General features: G+C 43.3%; 1 protein-coding gene and 1 long non-coding RNA gene across 7 annotated transcripts in view; one reads left to right on the top strand and one right to left on the bottom strand.

Annotated features, from left to right (window-relative positions):
- The window catches only part of LOC143829224 (uncharacterized), a 93828-nt gene that overhangs the window by 54040 nt on the left and 16173 nt on the right, over positions 1–23615 (bottom strand). The gene's annotated exons all lie outside the window — the stretch shown is intronic.
- METAP1D (methionyl aminopeptidase type 1D, mitochondrial) overlaps positions 1–23615 on the top strand; it is a 94825-nt gene that overhangs the window by 68300 nt on the left and 2910 nt on the right. For all 5 annotated transcript variants that reach the window (XM_077319718.1, XM_077319721.1, XM_077319720.1 and 2 more), the window contains 2 exons: positions 4951–5114; positions 22842–22939. In XM_077319718.1, coding sequence (XP_077175833.1) covers positions 4951–5114; positions 22842–22939 — 262 coding nt within the window. The remainder of the gene's footprint in view (positions 1–4950; positions 5115–22841; positions 22940–23615) is intronic.

Below are 23615 nucleotides of genomic sequence, written 5' to 3'. Positions count from 1 at the left end.
CACCTACAGAAGTTTTAGCCTGAATCCAAACCTTAATTCTCAAATGTTACTGATTGGCATGGCTCCATTGGGTCCCACAGGGTCAAATGACATGTTAAATGCAAATGTGTCACTCAGCATGCATGATAAATCATAAAGGGGGGATAGCTGTTTGCTGTATAACCTGGGGCAGAGAGTGCTGTGGTTTAAGGAACATAGGTCCAAAGATTCATCAGAAAAACACATGGCCTCTGACAATTTGTCCCCTTAGAACTCAAGCATCTCACTTAGAGTTCCAGCCAATGGTTCGGGCTGCCAGCATAATCAAAGTAGCCCATTAGATCCAGCAAGATAGCTGGTCCTGCTTTCTTTCAATGCAACCATCCTTGTCCTAGTCTCCCTGATAACTTACTTCTCTTGAAACCTTGTCTGGGTTTCTCTAGATCCCAGCATTCCCATGGAAACACAGGACCTCTAGAATTCCTCATTAGCGGCATTAATAGCGGTGTTGTCAGTTCTTCTCTGATGCATGCCCTGATTTTGAAAGATGATCTTGCATAATCTGGTTTAATGTGACCCATCCCTATGGTTATTTAAATCCAGAGACTAGAACCATGAACATACCAGAAACTTTGTTCTACAAGCCCAAGAAAAGCTCTAGGTTTGCAGAAAAATCCAAAACCTAAATACACTGGGAGCCCCCACCAAAAAATAATACAGGTAGTTCCATGCGAACTTAGTGTCCGTTATGTAAGTTGCTGGCAACCGCCAAAGTATTGTCAGCCTTCAAATCCTGGTTTCTCTCAGTAAATGGAAGAGGGAGAGCCAGGCCCATTTCCAGAACTGGTTTGGCCTTTGAGGGAGGACTCATTAGGGCTAGGCCTAGTAACAACCACTAAACAGATTGCTGCCATTCAGCTCACCCAGCACTGGCTGCTTGCTACTGTTTGACCGCAGCCATCCCACAAAAGTCAGTGTGATGTAGGAGTTAGCATTTCAGATTAGGATCTGGGAGGCCTAGTTTTGAATCTCCACTTCATCATGGAAACGCACCAGTTAGCTTAGGGCTAGTCACACACTCAACCTAACCTACCTCACAGGGTTAAGATAAAATGAGAAGAACCATGAGAGTGTTTTTGAGTCCCCTCTGCGAGCAAAGATAGAATATAAATGAATTCCATAAATATAGCTGAAGATGGGGGCAGATAAAAAGGCTGGTTATGAATGGGAAGACGAGAAGGAAGAAGTCAAACAAAAGAGGATATAAGGGTTTTTTCAGGGAAGGGAAAGAAGAAATAGTGAGGGAGGGGAAATAGGATGCCCCCTGCAAGTCCTTGTGGGTCCATTACTTGCCTGTTCCTAAAACTGTTGTCTTAAGCATTCTTCCTTGCTAGCAAATCCTACTGAACTTGGAGGCGAAGGTTTTTCTGTATGCATCTTCCTTATCTGGATATAACTTTAATGTGTACTCTTATTTATTCCCACAAATATGTTTGCTTGCTTAGAAAATGTGTATTCTTCCCCTTCTGATAGATACTTTAAGCAAAGTGTTTGCCATAGGTTCAGATCTAATTTTTTGTACTCTGGTACAGATCTGGGTTTTTTTGTACTCTAGTCTTTTGTACTCTGTTTTTCAAGAAATATTGAAATGTAAATATTTCATCAAATTCATTCCGAATTTTTCTTTATTGTCATAAACTGACAATAAATGCTGCTGCTGTAAAATTAAAAATAACAAAGTGTCCGGGAATATCTGTTTCCTGCTGTTATTGATTGTCCTCTTTTTGGTATGGTGTTTAATACTCAAGCAAGACTTGTTGGTCTATCATAATTCATAGCTAATATGTCTGAGGGAAGGTTTTTCTTGGCAGCATTTATAATTGGCCTTTCTAATGGGCATAACTGGGCTATTTCATAGATAGGAACAATGATTATGGTCCCAAACTGGACAATTATAGTAGATAGCATTCTCTAATAATTTGTTTATGGTTACATATGAGATCTATAAAATGATTAAATAATAACCTCTCGCCTATCAAATGTAAGTGGGTTTCCTGAGTGCAAATTGTCTTGGAATTACAAACTAAATATGTTTTGTTGTATTAATTTTTGCGAGGGGAAATAAGAGAAGGCCTAGGAAAGTGTTTTAATTACTGGACTCACGTGGTCTTTCAATGTTGCTTTAAGAATTGCAGAGACAAATTCCGTGTGCTTCCTTGACTGCCAGTACATTACCATTCCTATCTAGGCATTATCATGTAGGGCTTTACTGCATCTTTAGTAGACAGTCATAATTTTAGCCCTGACACTACAATACACTACCTAACTGTGCCTGCTTATGCAACTTAAAAATATAAATTTTAAAAAGATTTATAAATTGCCATTTCAGCCTGAACACTATCAACAACATCTTACAGTGAAAGTCGTACTTTTCACATTCCAGGGATAGTGGTTGAGCTTATAAAGGTTTATGTGATTTCACTATGCTTTATTTATTTCTGCATGGTGGTGCTGGGTTGGGTAGAGGGCGGTGAGCTTTTGTACCTGAGGGTTTGAGAAAGCCTTATAAACAAAAGGACCCTGAAAATTGTCCCTAGTGCCTGAAAGAAAATACCATGGAGATATTTTTTTCCCTTGAGAGACAAAAGAATTGGACAGAACCCAGTTAAATGCATAAAGAGAGGGCCAAATCCTATGATTTCTGCAAAAGCAGTCGACCAAACATGGCTTCAGTATAATTTCCCGTCATGGTTTGGGGGAGTGTGGTGGCTTCTGTTTCCTGGATACAGCCCAGAGCAGGTTAGTCATGGATCATACAGTGTAATTCTCTGCATATTTATTCAGAAGTAGGCCACTCAACATTCTGCACTTAGGGTTGGAATAAACAGGTGCTTCAGGGTATACTTCTGTAGTACTGGGAATAAGTACACATAGGATCAGATTGTAATTCCACTCCTCACTACAGACCCCCAAACCCTCACTATGGATCTTTCTTTACCAGGAGAAAACCTGCTTCTAACGCCTTCCCCTTCTTTCCCACTTTCTTCTAATTTCTGTCTTAAAGCCTATCTCTAATTTTTAGGCATTGGAGAGAATTGCAGCCTGATCCTGTGCCTGTTTACCTGGAAATATCTTTGAATGTGGTAGGCTGTGCATCCAGTGAACAGGAGTGTATGGCTCAGGGGTTCTTTGGGGATGTTTTCAGTTTTCCCTTACATTTAGGAAGCAGCATCTCAGAAAACTGAAGTTGTAAGCAATTATAAATGAGGTTTTCTAACCCAGAGAGAGAGAGAGAGAGTTGTTTTGAACTCCGGAGTCCTTGATTGTTCTTAGTACTTTAGTTACACATAGGAAGATTCTATAATGCTAGAACTCAAATGAATTCCTCAGATTACTGGCAAAATCCCTTTTGCCTGATACTACAGTATCAATGGTAATCTTTTGTTTCTCTGGGAGCATTTCATTTCTATTGAGTGTGAAACATATTGCCAGAATTGCCATTACCCTGCTACCTTTAAAAATCAGATAGATACATATACACACCATCTCCCCCTTTGGTAATACACAGTTGCAGGTATTAAGGTATTGTCTAAAAAGGGCCAAGGTGTATTGAACGTGTAGCTGTTCATGCTAGCAGTGATTTGGCCCATCCCCCCCCCAAGACTTATTGCTCACACATGCACAGTTGTGAAATACAGGTGGTAACTAGTGCTGTTTAAAGGAAATTGATTGAAACTAGGTCATGTCCAAAAATAAATTCCCATCCTCATAAGGAATGCGGGGCCTGCACTGCATTTTGGATTATTAACTTTTAAAATGTAAATGTCCTCCTAACACCTAGGCTTGGTGCTGTCTTAATATAAAGATATAACACATAATCTTCTAAGCGCTGTACACTGCCATCATCTTAGCATCTCTTTGCACCACGAAAACCATCCTCATCACAGGCCCTGCAGAATCTAATCTGTTTGCTGGGAAAGAAGGGAGAGGCATTCTGTGTCAATGTCGTGCGGTTTAAATTTACATCCAGTCAGTCGCCCCTCAACAAATAAAATTGGTGAGGCAGATAAACACTTCCAGGCCTCAGGGGAAATACAAACAGTTTGAGGTCTTTGTGGGGAGAGATGGGTAACTGGTCCTTAGGCCTTTATCCCAGCACTTTATTTCACCACCACCCCGCACACACCTTTTGGCATTTTCTTTTCCTAAAGGTAGTTTCTGCATTGTCCGAAGTTTCCCATCCTTAACCTCTGTTTATGCTCCTTAACACAAGGTTTATGCTCACATTCCATGCTGTCGGACTGATTACACCCTGTTGATGTCAAAGGCTGGCTTGGGGCAGGACTTGTCCCTTCCGTGTGCATAGCCTTTTGTTTCTTTGGCTTACCACTGCAAACAATGCCTTACAGCTTCTATGATATAGAAGTTTTCTGCCAAACCTTGAGCCAGGCACATACTCTTAGCCTAACCTACATCACAGGCTTGTTGTGAGGTTAAAACAGAGGAGAGGAGAATTAGTTAAGCCACTTTAGGTTCCCACTCTCGGCCTATCTCCCCTCAAGAGCACTCCATGCTGCAAGTGCCAACCTGGCCCCAAGGAAATACGTTTGGCCTCAATCAGGGCCAGGATATCTTCAGTCCTGGCCCCTACTTGGTGGAATGAGTTCCCACTCACCTCCCTGAGCCATATTGGGAGGGCAGTAGAGAAATTTAATAAATAAAATTTTGAAAACACGTTACCCTGAAAAACAACTTTTCCCATGCTCACACATACTCAGGCCTCTCTTTCTTGTTCTGTTTACTTTACTGTCATATGTGTGAGTGTGTGTACTCAAACACACAACTATATTGCAAATTATCCTTAAATGTATCAAAAAGAGAGTTTAGGGATGTAGTTTCATTATCTACTGTCAAGTTCAATAGTCTTAATTTTTAAAAAGGAAAAAAAAACACTTTTCTGCATCTGTTTAGGTGTATTTCAACGGCTACCATGGTGATACTTCCGAAACATTTCTAGTGGGCAATGTGGATGAGTCTGGTCAAAAGTTAGTGGAGGTTGCCAGGAAATGTAGAGATGAAGCAATTGCAGCCTGCAGACCCGAGGCTCCTTTCTCTGTAATTGGAAACACAATCAGGTAAGCCTTCTCCTGACAAGTAAAGGGAGGGTTGGCAAGAGGGACAAAGGTTATTGGTGGTTTGGTGTAAAGCTGATGACATGTTTTGTGATTCAGAACCATCATTTCGGTCTGATATCACTATGTGAACTGCCAGCCTGTAATGTTGTTCCTTCAAGAAGAAAAGGATTTTTAAAAAGTAAATCATACTAGGCAGGGTCAGCAGAGATGCCCTCAGAAAAAGCCGGGGACACACCTCCAACTGGCTCTGGTCATGCCTTGGTAGGTATGATTGGAAGATGTGCCCCGGCTAGCGTGATAAAAAATTAGATTGGAAAAAAAGGGGGCAAAGTTATGTATTTGTGGCATGTAAAATAATGTCAGCAAGGGATGAATTACAGTGAGGATGAACTATTAAGTGTCTTCCCAAATCTCCAGTGCTGGAAAAGTCTTCCCTTTCATGCCAGATTACATTCAAGTATAATAAAAGCCTCAAAACATCCTTAAACTGGTTTCTCCCTTTTAAAAAATAATAATTCTGGCCCAGTGGTGAAACTGAAATGATCAATTGTGTTGGGGTTGATTAAAATAGATTGCTGGTTTCGTTTTAGCATTTCTGCACAATTTTTTTGGAAAGCCATTCTTACACTTTTTCATTAATATGTTTACTAATGGCTACTGGGGTGGGGGAAGATTGCTTGAATTTTGATGGCTGTAAAAATGCGCCTGGCTCAGAAATGCGAAAAGATGCCGCTTTCCCTCCTCCCTGGTATGAATCTTCAAATACTTTAAGAGGAATAAGGGGCGTGGGGAGGGGGGAGAACAGCAAAATATCAGTTTGATGTATTTATAGCTTTAAAAATATTGTAACAGAGTCTGAATCAAACTTTAGTAAAACCACTTTGGGTTATATCTGAGAAGCTTTTATTGAAGACTTTGTATAAAATTGTGTTTTTGACAGTTTTAAATTATAGGCTAACTAGCCTGGGGGGAAAAAAGATAGTGTCTTTCTGTTCTTTCATAGGAAATGTTGAATCAGACCCCTACTGGGAAAAGAAATTTAATGCATATCTCACTATCTTACTGTCCATGAATATAATAGAAGTGAATTCAAAATGTAGTTTTATTTTTGCAAATGGGATGAGTCTATGGATGCACCTCCATATTTTTGAACACCTAGGGTTCAACAGATTTACTGGTGGTGCTCTTGCATTTTAACAAAATTTATTCCCGAGTCAAAGGGGGCACCGAAGACGAGAATTCTTATTCAAGCATTCTCTTGAGCACTACATTCATGGCTGTGTCTAAAGGGCATGTCAGCCTTTGATTCTCTCTGAGAGGTAATTATCCTTTTCCTGTCACGGAACAACAAATGATAGCTAACTACAGAGGCACATTTGCACTAGTCACATTCATCAACTGCAGGGGAAAAAAATTCAATTTAATTGTGCAACACAGCTGCACATAGACTCTTTGAGCATTTCTGTTGTTCTCCCTGTCTTGCTATTCTACACTACCAGATCTATTTTTTAAACTTTTTCCCCCCTCTCTGCTTATTTTTTTCCCCTCTCCCTCCCTCCCCCCCTCCTTTTTTTTGTCTCTTCTTCCATTTTTACTCTCTGTACTTTCTTGTTAAAGTAATTTTCCTTTGTGGCTCTCGTTCTTTTTTTTTTTTTTCCCCATTGAAGGCTATGAATGTAGAAAATTATCACAATTACTCATATAATTGAGCCTCTTTGTAGCAAGTGCAACTCCAGTAGCCTTTCTCCATCATGAAAATGGTTTCATTATAGGGTTTTTCATATTCTCTGACACCATCTACACAGAAGAACAGGCGTGCAGATGAGATGTACTAGGAATGGGGTAGAGCAGTAAGGTCACAGTGGGAATAATTAGTTCTGCTATGGAAAGAGCATCTAGGCCTTTTTACCGCTACATAAATGTACTGTCCGTGGCTTTTAGTCACAAAAAAACTTGCTAACAAATGGAGCTCCCGCCTACTACTTTGAAAAAAAGATTTGTATCAACACTACAATTTTCCATCATTAAGACTAATAACACGGAGCCTAGTATACATCAAGGGGAATAAAAAGAAAAACCTCACATTCAAGTGGTGGCTGGGGGCTGACCTTTGTTCCCCCTTTTTTGTGTACGACTTAACTCTTTACAAAAAGAGGGAGCGAGAGAGAGCCACACGCCACACCAGCGCGCAGGTGAACTCCATCCGGTGCCAGAGAAAGTGTGGCATTCAGTTGGAAAAAATCTGATAAATCTCCATGCAGGATAATGCGTTTCATTAGATTACTACATTAATTCTAGTTGGAATTTTTTTTTTAAAGAGAGACAAGACAGGCAGAATTGAAAGTGACATCGGTCTCTCTCTCTCTCTCTCTCTCTCTCTCTCTCTCCCCCCCTTTCTTGCTACGTTGATACCAGAGGTCAATATTTGCACAGCATGTAAATGTGCATGCAAAGCTCTGTTGAAAAAGCAAATTAATCTGGATTGGTCCATGGTCACGGTTACAGGCAAAATAACAGGCCACAATCTTCTGGGCTATTTCAACCCCAAAAACACGTATGCACACACATTTGAGATCTTACTCTGCGATTAAATATGCTGGTTGTGTTTAAATCTTCATCTCGTTAAAGATTGGAGGCTTATCTGGGCCTGTTGATTTTGTTATCTTTTTTGTTGTTTTTATATTAATCGTCAACACAGATCAGAGCTTGGCGTGGGGAAAACAAACCAGTTTCTCTCTCGCTGGCATTAGGGGGGAAAACGCATGCAGCCTTGCTCTTAATGTGGTTGGTGTCTTTGCAGAGCATATTTTAAGATCCCACAGAAAAGCCAAATATTTTGAGCATATAGGATGAGTTTTAACGGGATTCTGTAGTCCCAGAATGTTCTTTAATTCTGTTGTTTGGCGTTAAAGAGTGTGTCAGACAAATAAGCCTGTCAGAAAAACACAGCCATAAAAAAAGACCTCATTGCCGATTGGTTTCCTTTGCCTAAGAGATTGCTGATCTATTGGTGTTCAGTCTATTTAAGCTGGTCACCAAACCTCCGAAGAAACGCAGTGGGAATCTTACGGCCCTTTGGGTACACATCATGAGATTTTTCTTTTTGACTTTGTTGAAATCCATGTATTAAAAATGCAGTTCTTTAAATACAGCAAACTGGGAAGCCTGAAAGGGATTGCCTAGATCCAAAGAAATTAAAACATCGCTGTAGTTAAATAAATAAAAAAAAACCAATTTCAAACTCGTAGTTAAAATTACTGAGATAAGAGTATCAATAAACGGTTTCTAAATATTTTAACTTATAAATATATGTTTTGATATTAACTTAGAACAATACAAAGGCAGACTTTTAAAAAAGAAATCTGTTTCTATCCGATTATGCACATTTAAGCAATAAGTGGCTCAGGCAAAATAAGTCATTTTAATGTCATCTGTGATAGATTTTCTTTGACAGCTACTGTAAATTACAATTACTCTGCTTCTCCCTGCACTTGAAAGTAAGCATGGCAATAAATTATCTTTTATTTCAATCCATCATGTCTGCCTTTCAGAAATGGAGCGCCTCAAATAAAAGTTCAATGCTATTGTAAGGAAAAATATAGTAATTTGTGTTAGTTTGAAACTAAAATGCACCTTTCTTTAAAGGAGAAAGCCCACAATTGTGGGCTTTCAAAAATATTACTAATTATACTTCATCACTCATTGTCATTAGAGGGAATCCCTGAACTTGCTCGTTTCTGTAATTGTAAGATTGCTACTTAAGGAAAATACCTTAAGCTCTCCCGAGAGCATTGTGTAAGCAAACAAGGTAAGCCAGTATGGTACTATTGAATTAATCTTCTAAAATGTATGTTCCAAAGTTGGGCCGGCTCTTCATTACAGGTAGCCCCATGACTGCCTTGATTAACATTGGCTGACTGTTGTGTTTGGTCACATGTTCCCTTCCGTATTAGAAATATAAACTGCACCTTGTACATGTTTGGTTGGTAGGAAGCAAGCAACTGCTGATATGCCTATCTATGGATTGATTTCCCATCACTCTCCTCTGACTTCCTATCTCCATATTCTACAAACCTCTCGTTATATATTATGTGATTTTTGCACGAGAGACTGATTTTCAGTGTCTCTAAATAAGCATTTTTATTTTTATGTTTTGGGTGTTAGGGGAATAACACCTATATTGGCAAGTCTTGTCTTGCAAATCTGCTAGTCTGTGCAGTTGTATAACAAAATTTTTTTAAAGGAAAGAAAACCTTGTTTCAGTTGTTGGATCAGCTGGAGGACAAAACACAAGGTTTTAGAAAGCATATGGCAATAGCATAGGTTCCGTGTACAAAAAAATGAGATTTATACCTCTCTGGGTTAGAGATAAACTGATGGAGCACTCTGAAGCAGAGTTACATCCTTCTAGATCCATGGACTTAAATGGGTTTAGAAGAGTAGGATTCTGCTTAGAAGCACACCATGAAGCACACTTCACACTATGTTTTGGGTTGTCTGTAGAAGCCATGCCGCTCATTCCTTGCTATGATCTTTCCCGGAGAAATATGGCTTGTGAAGTGGTCTGCTTCATGGGTATAGGTCAGAGTGGCAATTTCCCCATTTGCTGCAATCACTGGATCTTCTGTGACCGTATCTATGACCACCGAGTTAACATACAAAGCTTCTTTACAAGAGCGGAGATCCAGGACAGAAAATGTTCACACGGACAGAAAATGCCTTGCATAAGCCACCGAAAAACTGAAAAATATATGCAGTGCCATCTGGGCCATTTCTAATTCTTTAATTTGTCAGTCAGGAATGACAGGTATCTCCCCCAAATAATCCTGGTGGCTGTAGTCAGATGTCTAAATATTTCTCCAGGTTTTTTTTATCCTTATCTCTGTCCAGGAAAGTCAAAATAAAAGATCCTGGTTTCAGTTACATAGATGGTAAAACTGACAAAATACATGCAGGATAAACTGAATTGAAATGGTGGGTTAATTATATTAGTAAAAACATGCTGGCAGTATAAAGATGGGAGGTTATAATGATTAATAAAAAAAGACTAGTTACATATTGGTATCTTCTTCATTGTTAACTGTCAGAAGTACTTTTCTGTAGCTTTGCTGCATTCGTATGGTTACTGTATAAGTTGAAATAAAGTTACTGGTTATATATCTAGTGGAAACTGATCAAGAAATATGGACTTTTTGTATGCTTCAATCTTTTTTTAAATCAGCAATGAAATCCTAGTGAAGGTTTTCCTTTACGCCAATGGATCTAGTTGAAGCCAAGTAAACAGGGGACTTGGTGGCACATAAATTGACACAGTGTGATCTCAGGCATGACAGTGCCAAGTACCACCTCAATATTCAGAAGAGCTGTTCCTTCCAAATCACTCTCCAATCAAACCTTAATTGCATGTTGCACATGTTGCTCAAGAATTTAGTAAAGTTGCTAAAATGACTTCCATGTTGAAGCTTACATATACATGGATCGAAAGACTACATGCCAATCCAGTACACCTTAGGGAAAGGCCATGTCAAACTTGTAGGACGTGACATGGAATTGTCCCATATCAAAATTAGTCTTGTGGGGTTGCACACAAAAAAGCTCCCCTCCTGTGACATTTATACAATAGCAAGAAGGGCTTTAGCCCAGCCTTCTCCCGGACAGGGAATGACTTTTTGGGAATTGCTTTAAAGGATCTACTCCCAGTTGAATTCTGAAGTGGAGGAATCACGTGTGAGATTGTGCTGTCTTGGCAACCCTTGTAAGGGCAGAAAAGTGGGATGCAAATCTCATAACCGGCAGAGCAGATCAATTAGTATTTTGCAAGGCCATTAAACAACTTTGACCCTAACTTCACTGAGCATCTCAAGGCCACCATCTTCATGAGTTGAAGAAGAGGAATTGATTTTTATATCCTACATTTCACTACCCCAAAGAGTCTCAAATCAGCTTACAAGCACTTTCCCTTCCTTCCACAACAGACACCTTGTGAGGTAGGTGGGGTTGAAAGAGCCCCGACTGGACTGCTGTGTGAGAACAGTCTGTGACTAGCCCAAGGTCACCCAGCTTGGCTGCATGTGTAGGAGTGGGGAATCAAACCCGGCTTGCCAGATTAGAAGCCGGCGCTCTTAACCAATACACCAAATGTTTCAAGAAGGCCAGGAGGTAATTCTGAAGCTGTGTTGCTAAATGCTTCCATTGGGATTTATTTCATGTGTTTCCATCATTGCCAGATTACAGACTGAGCCTATTTAAAGTTTCTGTGCAATCGTTTGCCAAGTAACCTAAAATGACTTAAATCCATGGATTTAGATTGAATTGGCTTTGCCTAGGATTGCTGATCACTCAGTCCTTAAAATGTCATATCCTTTATTGTCTATGAGGATGACATGAGATTTTTCAGGAGAAATTTGTGTTTCCTTCTCTATCCTTTTCTGTCAATTGAGCTTCGAGACGAATGCCATCATCGTGGGGGGAATCTTTTGGAAGGATCTCACCCAACCTTTTAACTTTCTGCTTCCCATTGAGCTCTAGACTTGCTGGGGGATTTCATGCCTGTGGGCTTGGAGGGCTAGCCTTCCGTTTTCTTCTACACTGCGGGACCGTAACTTCAGAATATGGCCAGATGGGCAGTCCTTGGTTGCCACAAGTCCCGTGGAAGACTTCCTTGAATTCACTGTCTAACTCCATCTAGTGTCTGAGTTTCATGGACGGATTCTTTTCACAGGGGCCCAAACATCTGGAATGTCTGAGATAGTGACCTGGGAAATTTGGATTTTGATTCCAGCCACTGGCTCACTGGTTGGCCTTGGCAGATGAATCCCTTTAGGCCCCTCTTACAACACTTGCAACATGGTGGGGTAGGGAGTGGATCTATAAGCCTCTAGTCATCTTCAGTTAGAAAGCCATCTAGCAAGGGCCCAAGGCCAATTGCTGACTCAAGTGTCAGTGATTTCTCCAATTGCAAAGTACTGACCAGAAGAAGATACTGTAGAAATGTGGTTTCTGTTCCCTGTGAGCCTGAGTTGTCTCTGGTCTTTGATATAAATGCAACTCTGGATAATTTCCATGATGATGAGGATTCCGCTGTAGGGGAGGACCACAGCTCAGGGGCAAAGCATCTTTTCAGCCTGCAGGAAGTGTCTGGCAGTTGGTGATGTGAAAGACCTCATCCAGAGACCCTGGAAAGCTGCTGCCAGGCTACGTAGACACTAGACCAGCCTTTCTCAATTTTCTTGCCTTTGAGAACCCCCTGAAACATTCTTCAGGCTTCGAGAAACCCCAGAAGTGGTACGATCATGCAGAATATGGTTGGAAAGTTCAGCTGTGGACACGCCCCCTGGGGGCCCTCCCCTTCCCAGGCTCATCAATGGCCATTTTGGGGAGAGGGGGCAGCAAGACCATACCTAGTCATATCACCTAATAAATGTTTAACAATTAAAAAAAAAATCAATTTAATTCTCCCTCCGCCTTCAGGAAACCCCTCCAGGGCCATCCAGAAACCCTGGAGCTTCATGAAACCCTGGTTGAGAAAGCCTACCCTAGGCAGGTTGGACTTTGATGGACCAAGGGACTGGTTCAGTATAAGACAGGTCTGAGATGAGATTGCCTGATTTTAAAATTAGAAACGGACCTTGGAGCCTCAGCCTGCGTATTATTATTATTATTATTATTATTATTATTATTATTATTATTATTATTATTATTATTATTATTATTATTATTATATCCCGCCACTCCCTTGTGGCTCATGGCGGGTAACAATATCATCTGATTATTATCTGATATTAGATTAGACGAAGGAGCTGTTGTTTTGGGCAGGGAGGACTAACAGTCAGCAAAAGACACTTTGTCCATGCTCAGAGGTCTTCAGGTTTCCAGGTCTGATTCGCCACACTGAAAACATATTCCAAGTGATTTGTTTACCCTGTCTCAAAGGGCACCCGATTTCTGAACAACCTTTGTATTTATTTAAGTAGATAACATGTATTTATTTAACACGTTTCATGCTCTCCCCAGCCTTCGATTTCTGCAGAAATCTTTTTAGGCTGTATAATGTAGTTATAATAACTGCCAAGTGCTCAAAGATTCTATTTTTTTAAAGGTACTGTTTTTAAAAAAAACTGGAAACATAATCTTTACAAGCAGCAATTCTAAAATGAGGCAGTGGTGTGCTGACCTCCCTGCAAAAGATATTCTAGAACTGTGTTGCCGCCACTGGCAAAACTGCACCTTTGGCTCTGCAAAGACCGAATTCCCTGAAAACCTAAAAGTTCTGAAGGGAGAAAATTCTTGTTTAAAGTGATCAATCCACAGATGTAGCCCTTTTCATTTGTTCATTTATATCCTGCTTTTCTCCACAATGGAGACCCACAGAAGTTCACAACTAGAAAATAAACTACAATATTATAAAAGAAACAGATTAATAAGAGACGGTAAGAGGGAAGCCTTCTCTCTCTATCAAGAGATCCTCCTGCTACTTCTGGGCCAGGGATTCCCAACCAGGGGTCTGCAAGAGCTCCGGAGGGGGTCCACAATCTTTCCCCACTGGCCTTAATAGACTCAGGCACAAGCTAGAGAACCGTCTGTTTCCATCGTTCCCCCTCCCCCCTCCTGAGCATGAATGAGTGCATTCTCTCCTGGTTTCTGAGCCTGGGAGGGGCCGGAGCCTGCACGCCTACTCCACTGCCTCCTGTCTCTCCCCTTCCAGTTCTCCTGGAGCCTGTCTGTTAACTTGGGTGGTGATGTCACTTCTGGAGACATGTAATGTCTGGGGGGCGTAGCAGGGAGGCATGGCCAGCCGACATCCTTTCCGGGGCTCCTCGAAGCCTGAAAAATTATTCCAGGGGCTCCTCCATGATCACAAGCTTGAAAAGGCTGTTCTAAGCTATCCCTTTCAGGCTGGAGGCCAAACAACCCTCTACTTTGGGGAGGTGAAGTGGGTCCATGTTCCAAGGACATAACTTGCATCCCCCGCCCAGCAGCCGCAGGCAATGTCCCTTTAAATATTGGTTGGAACCTGCTCATGCCTGAGTTCTGATCCAAATACCCGTCTTTTTCAAAAATGACATTCCTTGCAGCTGATGTGTGGATGCAGAATAAGTGAGTCAAGCCCAGGGAACCTTGCTTGCCACAACATGTATCTTGTAGTTTGGCCCTAAGAGTTGAAGGTGATTTTGAAGTCGCATGTCCAGGCCTTTAGTACCTGCAACAGGAGAGGAGCAAACACTCAGCCAAGATCATAGAAGCTGCTGGCCATCTTCCTGCAATTCCCGCTCATGCTGAAATGCCTTTGGGGTATTGAAATTCAAGTAATCCCACTGTGGAATTCCATATGATCCATGTGCAGGTGTGCGATAAACCAAGGCCGTTCACAGACTGGTAGGCAGCAGGCATCCCCCATCATCACTTCTTCTCAGGGTCAGTACTTGGTGAGGAAAGAACCAGGGTTGGATAGAAAGCTATGGGGATCTTCTCCATGTGGCCACTGAATCCACTTTGGACCTGGGTTATGCCCATTCGTGCACCCGGTTCGTCAGCATTCAAGATGGCTTCCGAGAGCAGCTGATGCATCAGGCTTAGCCCTTATTAGTGGTTGGCTGGGAGACCACCAAAGAAGTCCAGGAAGGCAATTGCCACCTCTAAATGTAATGGGCCTTGAAAACCCTAAGGGGTGGCCAAACTATGGCTCTCCAGATGCCCAGTGCCATACTGGCAGGGGCTCATGGGAATTGTAGGCCACGGACATCTGGAGGGCCACCCTTTAGCCATCCCTGTCTCAAAGGGGTTTGCCGTGACTTGATGGTAAAACACAAAAACAACTCTTGGCATTTATATATTTCTGCCAAATGGTGTTGGGATTCGGGTACTACTGCTGATTTGTAAATAACAACAGCATTCGTTTTTAGCCAGTAGTGTTTTCTAAATGCCATGCTGGCGTTCAGCTCAGTTGAAAACCATGAGACTACGGACATTTTTTGTAAGTCATTTTCCGTTGCTCTTTCTGCAGTGAAGTCAGTGTATCTGTCCAGAATTTCTCTGTCCAGAATTTTTCTTTCAGCACACATGCTGCTGTTCGGCACGTCAAGAAAAGGAGACTCATGGCTAGCTCAATGGCTTGACCCAGTTCAATCAGAGTTCTTGTGGTCGTCCCAAGAAGGAAGACTTGTTTCAATCCCTCTGCTCTAGGTTAACTGGCCTGGGAGACGCTTGAATTGAATGGATAGAACGAAGCTTACACAAACCACAAATCACAAGGCATCTTTTGAACAGCGGACAAGGATGATACTCTTGAATTCCAGTCGCCAATATGTGTAGCCAGACAACATTTTTGCAGAACGAGAAGCCAAAGGGAGGAATTTGCCCCATCTTCAATCAGGTGTAATTTGCCGTGCTGTAACACAGCATGAATCTTCACTTAGATAGATTCCCATCTATTGTCATGACAGAACCTCTGTGAGGTCTGCAGCTCAGAAGTGTACTACTCGTCAGATCGGTGGATTTATACAGCAAGAGTTCTGTTCTTTGCAGATCCACAATAAGCTTGTAAAGTGGCCACGCCCCAACAGAGGTTGTGTAGACCAGGGGACATTAGTTTGAAGAATGAGCAATCCTGTCTTTGCTAAGCCAGCATGAGTAATGACTGAACTTGTTGTGAGGGTGCTGTTGGAATGAGAATATATATAGCAATTTGGAATAGGGAATCTTAGGATGAAGGGGGATTTGCCTAGCTGCAGATTCATGCCTTAAATTACTTAGACCAGGCTTTCTCGACCAGGGGTTCATGAAACCCTGGTGTTTTTTGACAGCCCTGGAAAGGTTTCCCAAATGGGTGAGAGCTAGTTATTTTTTAAATAAATTTTAAATAATTGTTAAACATTTATTGTGTGATATGGTCATGTGAACCCACTCACTGCTCCCAAAATGGCCAATGCTGTGCCCGGAGGGGTGGAAAGGGGAGGGGCCCTGGGTGGGCATGTGCACAGCTATGCTTCCCAATTATATTCTACATGATCAGGCTTACTTCTATGGTTTCCCAAAGGCTGAAGATTGTTCCAGGCGTTTCTCAACGGTAAAAAACTTGAAGAAGTGAGGCTTAGACAATGAGTTCAGAAATATTGACAAACTACTTGTGAATCGCTTCCTAAATCCCTCCTATTGATAAGACCCTCTCAGAAAGCATCCAAAAAAAAAATGTGAAACAAAATAGACACCAAACGCCTATGAAACCAACAACTGAAATTGAATTCGTGGCAAGCAGAAATCTTTGAATATTTGTATCTTTTTATTTTCCCATCATGTCTTGATAGCACACCTCATTTCTTCTTCCACGTACGTCAGCGGTTCTCAACCACCATAACGCCATGACTCCGACTGCAGTGGGGACAGCGCACATGCTCAACAATCTGGAGGCAGCATGGAGGCAGCCAGTACCATGGCTCCCCCGCCACCACCACCAACCTGTCCTGGCGACCCTGCGGAAGGGGCCAGGTAGCCCCACTTTGGGTCGGAACCCCAAGGCTGAGAACCACTGACATAAGTCATGGAGACCCATGCTAATTCGCATACCCAGTCAACAGTTGATCACCAATATAAAGCAGTACTGTGTGTTCAGACTTCCGTGCCAACAGCATGCAGTACTTTCTATTGGTTAGTTTAAAACATTTATATACACTACAGTCAAGATTCCTTGGAGCAGTTTTGAAATAAGAATAAAATGCAATTATGGAATCCCCCTCAAATAAAATACCATTAAAAAGTAAGGCCCTCAATGGTCATACCTTCATACCTACAATGCTGGTTCCCTCGCTACAACCCACCCCCACACTGCTTTTGGTCCTCATCTAGGGCAGACTTCCTCAACCAGCGTTTTATGAAACCCTGGGGTTTCTTGATGGCCCTGCAAGGGTTTCCTGAATGGGTGGGAGCAAATTCATTTTTAATATATATTTAACATTTGTTAAACATTTATCCAGTGATATGGCTATATATGGTCATGTTGACCCACCTCCCCCTCCCTAAGTGGCCAATGACGGGCCTGGAGGGGGTGGGAAGGGGAGGGGCCCTTGTGGGCGTGCACAGAGCTATGCTTCTTAACCATATTCTGTTCAATCGTGCCACTTCTGGGGTGTCTCGAAGCCTGAAGTATATTTCAGGGTGTTCTCCACAGTAAAAAAGTTGAGAAAGGCTGATCTAGGGACTTCTTGCAGATGCCTGTCCCTAGGACAGTTGTGTTAGCTGTCACCAGGAGAAGGACTAGCTCAGTTGTGGCCCCTCCCTTGTGAAATGCATCCTTGCATGACACCCCTGCCCTACCAAGGCTCCCATGCAAGGCCACATTGATTAGGTTGGCCTTTGGACTATAATCCACAAGTTTGTGCTGTTTTTATTAGCTGTAGGGTGCTAGCTGCATATTTTATATTTTAATTGCTTAATATTTCTGTTATTATTTTATTTGTTATTTGTTTTTATATGTTTTTTATGTTGTAATTCTCTGGGAGGCCCTACGGGTGAGTAGTGACTAAGAAAATCTAACCTAATTAATAAATAAGTAGTAAAATAAATAAAATTAAAATCACAGTGGACTAAACGTTATGACTGTTTAGCAGTTACTGTGGCCATATGCATGCTATAATACTGTACAAGAACAGAGAATGATAGAGAAAAGGATTCAAGAAAATACCTCTTGCAACTAGCAGCTTGGACTATTTTATTAAAAGTGTCGCTTGTATTTATCTTATAGAGTCCCCCCACCTTGTGTTTTTTTTTTAACGGGATTGTAACAAAATGTCAGAATTGTTACCTGCACATAAATACATTCTGTACTCGAATTTGGCATATTGTTTGCATCTCTACAACTGGCTTTGACTCTGTTAGTAAAAATATGATTAAAGAGATGATTGGATAACACAAACAAAGATTTAGTTTAATTCAAATCGACATGTGAAATTCAGGCACTCCCTACTTCACCCTGTATTGCCAGGTCACCACGATACAATGGTACCGGAAGCCAGAAATGAATAAAGACCGCATGAAGGTACAATGTTCCAAACCACATATGAGCCACATAAGGAGGGGAAAGAGTTTCCCCCCAAAATTTTGTGATCTGAGGGACTTGTGAACAGGAGCAAAACTGTGCTTCCACGGGAGGCAGGAAGCTTTGTCCTCACTCTAAATTGGCTTTTGTGGCATCACTGCATAGCCAAACATAATTGGCTGGGTGGCATTATCAGGAAGCCAATTCAGAGTGAGGCCCATGTTTCTGGCAAGGAGCAGCTTGGATGGGAACAATTTATACTGGGGAACTTATTCTAGTCTCTTCCTTCTAACTGTACCTTCATCATCTGCATTTTGTAAAAAATGAACTCTCGGATTCTAGAGAATCCTAGAATTACACTTCATAGAGCTACACTTAATGTACAGTTCCACTCTTAGATCCTTCGTTGAATTGTACAGATGACTGAAAGTTCAGGCCTTATAGAGTGAATGTGTGACCAGGACGCTCCGTCTAATGCAGGGGTAGTCAAACTGCGGCCCTCCAGATGTCCATAGACTACAATTCCCAGGAGCCCCTGCCAGCGAATGCTGGCAGGGGCTCCTGGGAATTGTAGTCCATGGACATCTGGAGGGCCGCAGTTTGACTACCCCTGGTCTAATGCTTAGCAGTAGACTTCCATTTACCTACGGTAACCCACAAACCAGTAGCTACAGCTAAATTAATCTGTAAAGTAATGTATGTTTTGTGGGTTTTAACCATTTGACTGCATACTGGAAAAGCCCCCCCGTCTCGAATAAGCCTGCAAAAGTCAGGCTCCATTAGCATCTTGAAATTAGAAAGAATGCAGACCCAAATAGAACACTGATTAAATTATTTCGGCATGAGGAAAGGCACTCGGCCAAAAGCTTCAGGGTGGGGGTGGGGTGGCAGGGGAGACGAGTGATAAGCTGGTGTGATAGCATTGTATAATTTTCCTTGTTATATGCCTGGTGTAAACCGTAATAAAACTACTACTACTACTACTACTACTACTACTACTACTACTACTACTACTACTACTACTACTACTGGTGTGATGAAGGAGGAAATTAGATGATTGTTCTTGACAGATGCTTAAAATTTTCTGCCTATTGGGGATTTTTTAAGCTTCTTTCCACTCATGCGTTGATGAGAAAACTACCCATTCCCAACTTCTTGATTTCTACAACGCTCTCTTTTTCTATTCTGTGAAACAATCCATTAAAAACCTCTCAGATCTTACAAGGACGCTCCCCCCCCTCCTTCCTGTCTTTAACTTCTCTGTCCCTTAACTCCCTGTGAGTATTTAGGAGATCCATAAAGACATTTCAGCTATCATACATTTTAAGATCTATACTCTGCGATGCTCTAAAATCAAACAAAATACTGTAATCGCTAAAGATTTTTGTGTGGGGGGTGGTGGTGGTAGGCGAACAGCGGCTAATCTATAGCACGACGACAGCCACAAAAATCCATTCAAGGTGTTATCCGTGAGCATCATTAAAAGTTATTGACCTAGTTCTTCCCTCTTCCACTTTCAAGCTCGCAGATACAATTCATTCTGCAGGCACCACTATTAGAACGGGGGCGCATTCTTGAGTAACAGTGCAAATCCATTGCTCAGCGCAAGACGGCCGCGTGTCGCCGGGCTGAAAGGAATAAAGGCTTCACCTCTGAGCAAAAAAAACAGGTTGATCTTTATTTGAAATCGAAATCGGGAAGAATGCCAAGCATCTGGAACGTTGCCTTTTCAGAACACCTACAACTTTGCCGGTATTGGAGGTGGGGGGGAAAGGTCTAAGTAGAACCCCGGGTGGGAATCTTTGTGTGGAGCGCGCCTAAGACAACTCCGTTAAGAAGCACTGCCATATCGATCTCCAAAAAGAGAAATAAAAACGACGGCTTCTCGCGCATTTTGCCGGTCGTGGGAACACTTTCCTGGGACTAAGTCCCTTGAGTAGGATTCAGAGTAGAGCTGCTTAGGTTGGCTCATTCAGCGGGGAGCATGTACGCCACCCTGAGCTCCTTAAAGGAAAGGGGGAGGCTGAAAAAAAATGAGACGGTCGGGTAAGAAGCCTATTTATCCTCGTAATGGCACAGAATAACTCAGCTGGGCCTTCTGCAGAGCAGGGATTGGATCAACGTGAACCCAGGATTCTCCTCCAGAGTCAGGGAGAGCCCCTTGGAGCTACGATAGTGATATTAAATCCATGCGAGAATAGCTGAAGAGTACTGTGTACGCCTGTCATTTTTAAATGATGGCGGCCTGTAGCTCCCATGGGGAAAGGGGGAGGGACGTAAAAGGAAATAGAATCGCGTCTACATTTAAACACGGTTTGGAGTAAGCCGGGGGGTGTGGTGCGTTCCGCTCAGAACTTCCACGCTTGTCTTAGAGGACGAGGAGGAAGAAGAGGACTCAGGAGGGTACTGATGCTGCTCTTCCCTCCTGTCGGGCAACACTTTGTGCAAGCGATCAGTGTAGCCGGAGAGCAGCTGAGCTCCTGGTAGGCCCAGGTTGACCTTTCGAGGCTCCGTCTCCTCTTGTGAGCCTGACCGCAGACGCTCAAGGCAGGGGTGTTCTGCCTACAGCTCTAGAGGAGGGGTAATCAAACTGCGACCCTCCAGATGTCCGTGGACTACAATTCCCATGAGCCCCTGCCAGCGTTCGCTGGCAGGGGCTCATGGGAGTTGTAGTCCACGGACATCTGGAGGGCTGCAGTTTGACTACCCCTGCTCTAGAGCCAAACACGGCTTAAAAAACAAACACAGAAAACAAAGCCTTTACGTTACGCAGCATTGAAGGAGTCAGTGGGGTACCAGAATAACCAGGATGCAAAAAGAACTGCAAGCAAATAATTTTATAGGACTCCGGGGCTTCTTTGAGATGTTTTGCAGAAAGGGAAAGGGCGGAAGTGAACCGTTGCCACTCATCCAAACAGGAACCGTGTGCACGTGTGTGCCAGTCCGCCAAAGCAACCGCGGAGGATGCTTCTGTGTATAATTTAGTACTTGTGAGACGCTGTGTGCGCCGCGTCCAGAGAAAGCACTCATGGCAACCAGTATTTGGGCCGCAGAAACGTAGGGATTCTTCATCAGCATTCCAATTCGTCATGGAGTGAGGCGGTCGGATTTCTGCATGCAAACTGAGCTTTCTTCTGCCGGCTCTTTGATCTGTGCTCTGAATGTTGAGGGACTTCGGCTCTGTGACTTATACACGGTGGCTGCCCTCTGGCTTAATGGCGTCTAAGCCCCAGTTTCCCAGACACCTCGTCCGCATTGACAAGGCTGCAGTAAGAGCATCCTAGCAGATGTCTATCGGAAGGTGTGAGAGAGGAGAGAGAGACCTTCAGATATCAGGTGTGTGTGGGGGGGAGGGGAACAAAAGTAGAAAGTTAAATATTCTCCACCAGCTCACAGCTAGCGTGCTGCCGTGATTCAAGTGTCGAACGGGGATCTGGGAAACCCAGGTTCCAATCCTGACTCTGTCCTGGAAGCTCGCTGGGTAGCCTTGGGCCACTCATGCAGTCTCAGCCTAACCTCCCTCACAGGGTTGTTGTGAGGCTAAACTGGAGGAAAGAAGGATCATATAAGCTGTTTGGGGTCCCCATTGGGGAGAAAGGCGGGAGAGATATAGCTATATAATGAGGACAGCTTTAAAGAAAAATCACAACGTGTGGCAGGAAAGCAAATGGTGTTCTTAAGAGGTTTGGAATATGCTCACTAAATCCGGGGTAGCCAAACTGTGGCTCTCCAGATGTCCATGGACTACGATTCCCATGAGCCCCTGCAAGCCATGACGTGGAGAACCACCGTTTGGCCACCCCTGCCCTAAATAAAAAGACAGTGCAGGCTAAAGCAAAGCCACACTTTCCTAAGCCCCAGGACTGTTAAGGATTGTAACTCTTCTTCACCATGGTCTGGGTGGCCCAGGCTGGTCTGATCTTGTCAGATCTCAGAAGTTAAGCAGGGTCAGCCCCCCTTTTGGATGGGGGACTACCAGGATGTCCGGGGCTACAGCGCAGAGGGAGGCAACGGCAAACCACCCCGAAGGTCTCTTGCCTCAGAAGCCCTGCTGAGACTTGTTGGCATTTCCCACCACCTCCGCTCTGCTTAGGGTCTTTTTCTAATTCAGCGAGGTCTTGCGTCGGATCAACTTGTGTGGATATTCTTCAGAGACAATTACCCTCCCACAAATACACTCATGTGCCCTAGTTTTCAGTGTTCGTATTTATTCCGGTGTTTGGTGGTATTTTGGACCGCCATCACCTGCCCTTCCTTTGCAAGTGTAATTTTGTTTTTAAAAGGTGACTTAAATGCTCAGGTAACTCTTCTGAAATGCAAGATTCGTGAAGTCCTGGAGAGAAAAGTAGGTTCCCTGTTCTATTTCCCCATTCCCACCCTGGCTCACAATCCTTGGACTCGGAAAGGCTGCGTTCCCCTTTGGAAATAATCACCTTGCTGTGCCAATACGATTCTTTTGAGCTGGATTGGATTGGGAATGTCCTCTCAGCCACTTGGAAGCCAGTTCTCAGCGGAGTTTCTTGCAGAGAACTGTGCCGGTTCAAAGAGAGCACGGCACGCCACCCGAAACTTCCTGCACTGTGCCAGCAATTCTCTGTACATGAAATGTTTTAATGTCTAGCCTGTTCTATGGATTCTGAAGTCAATCTCTCTCTCTCTCTGTCTCTCCCATTTTGATGTTTTGTTCTCTCTGAAAGTCGCATCGTCCGTCAGAACGGTTTCCAAGTCTGTCCTCATTTCATTGGGCATGGGATCGGATCCTTCTTTCACGGCCACCCTGAAGTTTGGCATCACGGTAAGGAAGTTCCCCTTCCAGCAATCAGTTCACCTGAGGGACCTGGGAGGCATTTACACTGGGGGGACTGAGACTTGATTAAAGTGTCTCTGGAGCAAGCTGGACCAAGAGGAGTCCGGCCATCACCACAGTGGCTGCTTGGGCTAGGCTGTGGTGCTGATGCTCTGGGTGTTGGTTGCCATGCCAACACCCAATGGGCCACTGGGCTCCATTGCCCCCCCCCCCGTGACCTTCCAGAGCAGAGGCCCACCAGGAACTTCTCTGGTGTGTTAAAGGGCCCCACTTAAAACCATAGAACCATAGAGTTGGAAGGGGCCACACAGGCCATCGGGTCCAACCCCCTACTTAACAATCAGCCTCAAGCATCCAGGATAAGTATTTGTCCAGCCACTGCTTGAAGGCCGCCAGTGAGGGGGAGCCCACTAACTTTGCAATCAGGATCCTACTGCTATTCCTCTCTTGGCTGAGGAAGCAACAAAAAGATGTGGAAGCGGCAAGAAAAGTTCTAGGAGAAGGAGCCGCAGTCAGCATTTACTGGGTCCACAGCCCTGTGCGAATAGGGTGGTGGGATTAACGGACTAGGGGGAACGTAACCCTAAAAAACTGCCCAAGGCTGGTGAGGCATGGCGTGTTCCTGTTATGCTTCTCCCCTGCCACCCTCTGGTCTTTCCATGCT

Source organism: Paroedura picta, chromosome 2 (genome assembly GCF_049243985.1).
Source record: "Paroedura picta isolate Pp20150507F chromosome 2, Ppicta_v3.0, whole genome shotgun sequence".
In the NCBI taxonomy this organism is placed as follows: domain Eukaryota; kingdom Metazoa; phylum Chordata; class Lepidosauria; order Squamata; family Gekkonidae; genus Paroedura; species Paroedura picta.
The sequence above is the reverse complement of the archived record's forward strand: the minus strand, read 5'-3'. Positions and strand labels throughout refer to the sequence as shown.